This window comes from Juglans microcarpa x Juglans regia, chromosome 2S, assembly GCF_004785595.1.
Source record: "Juglans microcarpa x Juglans regia isolate MS1-56 chromosome 2S, Jm3101_v1.0, whole genome shotgun sequence".
Lineage (NCBI taxonomy): Eukaryota > Viridiplantae > Streptophyta > Magnoliopsida > Fagales > Juglandaceae > Juglans > Juglans microcarpa x Juglans regia.
In genome coordinates, this window is record NC_054597.1 from 7,395,111 (window position 1) to 7,401,434 (window position 6,324).

Consider the following 6,324-nt stretch of genomic DNA (forward strand, 5'->3'; position numbering starts at 1 on the left):
AAACTGAAACTATTCTAATCGTTGAACTTCTCCACTTCAAACTTTATCATAGCCATCTCTTAAGATCTCACACAAAATCTGGCTCTGATACCAGTTTTTTGTGGGATAAACCTGTTATCAAAAGCTAATTTGAAGTATAATAGAGGAAGTAAACAAAAGAAATAACGATATTCACACAAAGAATACCAAGATATAAGTGGTTTGGCTCAATGTGAGCCTATGTCCACTGTTGGGATGAGTCTCAACGAATTCACTATTAACAAAGGTGGAGTACAAGAGATCGATCACAAAATCATTAATCCCAAAGCCCTAATACTCCCAATGAGCACTTAGGATTCTTCACAAAGGGATTCTCTCTCTCTGCAATATTTGACTGCTAATTGAGTTGAAAAATATATGAGAAAAGCATGTTTTTATAGTCCACGGCGCGAGATAATTTTAGAATATTCGCTCAAGCATAGTGTCGAGCAAACTCTACGTTTGATAGTTCGCTCGAGTGGACTGTAGAACGAAGCGTCGAGCTAAGGTCGCTTGAGCCAAGATCGAGCCACAATTGGGCCAGGGTCAAGCCAAACCTCTGAAATGACATTTTCAATGGAAAATCAAGCCAAACTCAACACTTATATCTTCAAAACGTATGTTCTACAGGTGCTTTCTCTTATTGAAAAACATTAAAATAATAAAAGTGAAACCCTCAATGAATATGCCAAAAGAATTTATTGCAGTGCCCCTTTATTAGTTACAGCCTCCAAGTGCAATTGATTTGCAATCCACTCATTAGAGGATAACAATCTAGCCCTCTTTGTTGTCAAAATGATGACAAATAAAGCAAAAGTAAACACAAACAAATCAATCACGTGACACAAAATTAACATGGTTCAGTAACGTGTCTACGTCCACAGAGTTACAAAGGATTTTATTGTACTGATAAATCATAAAATACACTTTGAGGGTGAAATGTCACTATACAGAACACTCAGGATGCATATACTATTCATTAAGTACATATTTATAATGTCACATGGCGAAAACCCTAATTTTCAGTTTTTTGAATTATTTGCTCAAGCAAAATGTCAAGCTCGTCTCGAGCGAACTCTATGTTCGACATTAGCTCAAGCGAAAGTCAAGCGAACTCTCTGCTTAAGCTTCGCTAGAGCGACCTATCGCGCGAATATTGAGCAAGTTTTCTGTTGGTGCTTCCTTTGATCGCAAACAATGCCAAAAATCTTCTCCGGGGCAACGACTGTAGTCGAAGATAACATGGCCAAGCCTCCTTAAAAATCTGCCAAAAAGTCATAACACATCATTGTCAGGTCGTATCATCAAATCGGACTAACACAATAACAAATCAAGCTCCACAAACCCAACACTAATCACTTTATTACCATGGCAATTCTTCAATCTTAAGACAACTCCTTTCTTGGCAAAACTAATGATGGTGAAGCCAAAATTTTTAGTCAATTGCCATGTTTTATTATTATTATTATTATTATTTTTATTTTTATTTCAAGCATTTCATGTGATTTTTACTCAATTTCAATGCAAACTTGCATTAAAAATAAATAGATCTTTGCTTGCTTGCAATCCAAAAGAATGCCTCATTTTACTTGTGATTTATGTACATGAGACAAGTAGAACATTCTATGGGCATCGCCACGCGGTATGTCGACACTATTTGTATCGTAATAAAAAATTTCAAACTAAAGGAAAAAGTGCGACTTCCTGGAAATTCATTGAAAACGACCAGTTCCACTAACCAAAATCGACGCCAAATGAACGAAGTCTCGTCACATTCTCCATTTTATTTTTTCATTTCACTTCCAAGAGGAAAGTGCCCATGTATAACGAGAAGAAATTCACTCTTTTCATGCCATTAAGCTATGCATAGGTTTTGCTCGAGTATATTTTTTAAAAAAGACTATTAAATATTAAAAAAAAAAAATTATCTGATCAACTTTATGTTTATATCTCAATTGCCATTTTAAATCATAAAAGAATGTCTTTTCCCAACGTGACTTTAATGCGTGAATAGTGTATTTTTCTTTATTTTTATATTCGGATTAAAGTAAAATTGTACCATAGTACCATGTCATTACACAAATATTGGTACAGTAACTTTTAATTATATATTAGAAAGGCATCTAAAACTATTTCTCTAATTTCCTAAATAAATTTTTTTCACTTGAGAATTGAGATCCTCTAATTCAAACAAGAACTTGAATAAATCTTTTTTTCCGGATTAGCACTGGACCAAATTCTCAATTACACACGCACAACCCTTTTTATAATTATTTATATAGTTATATTTTAAAATAAGGATATTTATATAAACTGATATTATTTTTATAATGATATAAAATACTGTAAAAATAATTATATATCTATCATTTTTCTTATTTAATTTTGTAATAAGAAAAATAAAAACAAAAACAAAATACGTACGTTCGACACTGTTAGAAATTAATTGATCAACTCTCTAATCCAACATTATTACACATCAGTAGTCAATGGAGGACCTCCGAGTCGGTCCTTACTGGATTAGATTTTGTAAAGACTAGGCACGAGCAGGCCAGATTTCCAGCCCTCGGATATCATCGTGTCACCGAACATTAGCCTGAATCTTTGAAGTGGCTTCTGGAACTGAAACGAACTTTTGGTGCAAAGATTATCATTTTCACAGTACAGAAATAATTTTACAAGAAAAATAAATTTTTGTGTCTAATTTATTATAATTAAAAGATTATTTATAAATAATTTTAATTATAAATAATTATTTTATTAAAATTAACTGATCCTAAATAAATAATTTTCTTATAGATATAAGTATATTCTCCATTAATATGCCCTGCCATCATTTTGCACCCTCTCATGCTTATACCATTAATCTTATTTACCATGCCGATGTATGCATGTATATCAGACTACTTAGCTCTCTATTCATGACCTCATCTGTCACATATAGCTGTAATTCCCACCGCCATAGCACAGTGCCATATATAGAAGACCCCCAAAGGACCCAATAAACCATGTTCCCCATCCCCAAACTCATACTTATCTATCTTGTTTACTACTCCCAATAAATAAAATCTTAGGCTCCATTTCTAGAGACGAGTAGTGGGAGAGAGATGAGTAGCTTCGAAGATGAAAGACTGGTTCAGATGGTCGAGGAGTTTATAGAATCAGAATCGCCATCACCTATTATCTTTTCTGCTTCCTCGAAGTGTCGTCCTCTAAACCATCGCACCCAATATCTCGCTTTACAGGTAAGTTTTTTTTTTTTTTCCCATATATATATATATATATACATATATATGTATATATATATATACACACATGATGCTTCCAGGGTTCCAGCCCAAGAAGTTTATAATCTGTTATTCTTGAATATATGACTTTTGGTCTTGCTTTTCGGTTTTCTTTTGTGTGCTTGTATAAGTTATGGAGAGAGATTGTGTGATTTTGTTATTTTGTCTGGTTTCAGGAGATTCTTGGGAGTGGGACACAAGCCGAGGTTGAGATCCTTGAGAGTGTGTTGAGGCATAAGAGAAACAAAACAGATGCTGATAAAACCAGCAGTCTGAAAAAGTGGCTAGTCATGAGGCTAAAAATGGATGGTTATGAGGCTTCTCTTTGTCAAACTTCTTGGATCACTTCCTTGGGATGCCCTGCTGGTGGGTCTCTCTCCCAATTTATTATTATTTGCCTCAAATTCCATACTTCCCGTCCCTTCCAACTCTGATCCATCCACTTTTTAGTCACAAGAATTTAAAGGCGTGTTTGATTATTGTTTCGACAATTTTTGTTGTTATGAGTATACGCATATGAGTCTATGACTGATGAAAATGCATCTGCCAGGATTCATTTTGAAGTACACGGATTGGCTACTGTTTCAAGAACTGTAATGAAAAATAAAGAATATTATTTATTCATCGAATTATCCCTCCAAATGCTCATATATATCTTCCGATTTCCTTAATTATGCTATACTGGAAATCCCCAAGTTGCGAGCATGAGTTAAAACTCTCATTTTTTTTTATTTTTTTTTATTTTTTTGTGGTTTTAACAGGTGATTATGAATACATCGATATTAAAATGGAAGATGATGAGAGTGGTAATTCAATGAAGTTTTTTGTGGACATGGATTTCAAGTCACAGTTTGAGTTAGCAAGGCCTACACCAACATACAAGGAGCTAACAGAAACACTACCACAAATCTTTGTTGGGACAGAGGACAAGCTTAACAATATAATCTCTCTTCTATGCTCAGCTGCCAAACAGTCCCTTAAAGAGAGGGGCCTCCACATCCCCCCATGGAGGACTACAGCTTACATGCAGTCCAAATGGCTTTCAGGCTGCACTCACAAAGTCTCTGCAGACAAGAGCAAAGCAAAAGGTGTTAGTGTTACAGATGATTATAGCAACTGGACACCCTCACCTCCAAGGGCCAAGCCTAAGAGGAGAAATTTGGGTGGCGGTTCGGCCTTGTCTATTCAATTTTCTGGGATGAGCATAAATTGTTGCTGAAATTTTGGTTGCCGAGTTCTAATAATGGCAGAGAGGCTGCTCAATTTTGTTCCCTTCTTATATTTTGGTATTTTTGTCGAAGTATTTGGTTATTTAGGTCCTTTTTGTACCGAGGCGTGGGAATGGGATGTAATAATGGCACCAATAGCAATTTTTTCCTTTCTGTTTTTCTGTTATTTTCTTAGATGTTTAACTTACGAGTTTTATTATGTATAAATAAGTTTGCCTATCAATTTGTATATTAATATTATTGTTTTTATATTTTAAATTTAAATTAGCACTGTTTTCAATAAAATTTATTTTCTAACTAATTATATTAAATGTGTGCGCGTATTAGTATACAAAATCGTTTATAATTAGATTTTTTCTTAACTTTATGTATGTTAACGTGCACTACGTGCATGTGCTTCTCTCTATGACTCTTATCACCTTAAAAATCTTATATTCTTAGATATTCAATATATGTTGAAGTATGGAGACGGAATATCATGTTAATGTGCACAATTGAGGCCATGCTTGCATCTAATAAACGTGTAATCCTTCTGTAAATGATTATGCCATTTGAGAATTTGATACATTTCAATCTAAAATGTTAAATTCTCTTAATTTAAAAAGGTTAAACTTATCTCAATGAGATCTATAAAATATTATTATTTACAATTTAACTCAATTTATCTGATTAACATCTAAATGCAGTCTTACTAGTGAATACTTTGAGTAATGCCTAGATAAAATTTAATATTGTTATAATATTATTTTTTAATATTATTATTATTTTGATATTTAAAAAAATTAAATTATTTATTATATTTTATGTAGAGATTTAAAAAAAATTATAATAATAAGATGAGATGAATTGAAGTAAATTTCAAATCCAAATGGAGTATTCTTTTATTGTTTTTACTCTATACTTCTTTTGTGAAGTTTCTTAGAAAAATAAGCATTTGCTTTTGAGTGGAAAGCGTTTTAATAAATTCTACTTTTATTTTGACAAAATTTCTGCATGGTTCATGTGTGCATCAGTGCATGGGCTCTTTGAGCTTTCTTATCGATCCGTGGTAGTGCATCCATCGTTAGGTGGTGATAGTCACGTACGTTTTTGACAAAATAATAATAGGGATGGTGTCATTATACCTTTATATATATATATATATATATATATATATATATATGTATATATATTACAAATTAGTTCTTCCTGCAGGATGATTACCCCAAAGAATAATGGGCGTCTCGAGTCAAACTTTGCTAGGATCAGTAAAATTATATAATGATAAATTCTATTTGATGTCAAAAAGTGGATGAGACTTGTCTCATCCTTTTGTCACTCTCATTGGTTTTTTAATATAATAATAAATTATTGAGCAAGAAAATGATCTACTAGAAATTAAACAAATTATAAAATATAAAGTTATATAATCTCTACTCTCATTATTCTGTACTAATATCATATTGTCTATCAATCATGCATTAAATTGATGATAGAGTTCTTTAAAAAAAAAAAAAAAAAAATCCAGAGTTGATATGCATAATGATATATCAACATAATAGGATAAAAGTCGAATAAAATTAAATATTTTTCTAAAATATAAATAATAGAGTACAGGAAAACTCTACACATTTCATGAATTGCATGAGATCTATGTTAACAAGAAGCTGATAACATAATAACAATATAATAAAAACCGACCACTTTTGTTTTAATTGCTTATTACTTGGAGCGGCATCAAATTTATAGATAGATTTTCCAGTGAATTAGTCACTATCATTAGAACAACTTTGTCCTTGCACTTAATATAT

At 32.3% G+C, this 6,324-nt stretch overlaps 1 protein-coding gene across 2 annotated transcripts; it reads left to right on the top strand.

Annotated features, from left to right (window-relative positions):
• Positions 1-2,962: 2,962 nt before the first annotated feature.
• On the top strand, positions 2,963-4,568 carry LOC121251399. 2 transcript variants are annotated; one of them, XM_041150652.1, is made up of 3 exons: positions 2,963-3,263; positions 3,482-3,722; positions 4,067-4,568. In XM_041150652.1, the coding sequence occupies exons 1-3, from the start codon at positions 3,126-3,128 to the stop codon at positions 4,522-4,524; spliced, it is 837 nt and encodes a 278-aa protein (XP_041006586.1). In that variant the 5' UTR covers positions 2,963-3,125; the 3' UTR covers positions 4,525-4,568. The 2 variants fall into 2 exon arrangements, with proteins under 2 accessions (XP_041006586.1, XP_041006587.1); XM_041150653.1 differs by having other exon boundaries at positions 2,968-3,263; positions 3,482-3,671.
• The last annotated feature ends 1,756 nt before the right edge of the window (positions 4,569-6,324 follow it).

Bases quoted from the DNA above. Each gene is read 5' to 3' on its own strand.
- LOC121251399 (XM_041150652.1), top strand. From the start codon at position 3,126: ATGAGTAGCTTCGAAGATGAAAGACTGGTTCAGATGGTCGAGGAGTTT. The intron at 3,264-3,481 runs GTAAGTTTTTTT...GTCTGGTTTCAG, and splicing joins CCCAATATCTCGCTTTACAG to GAGATTCTTGGGAGTGGGAC. The intron at 3,723-4,066 runs GTCCCTTCCAAC...TGGTTTTAACAG, and splicing joins CCTCAAATTCCATACTTCCC to GTGATTATGAATACATCGAT.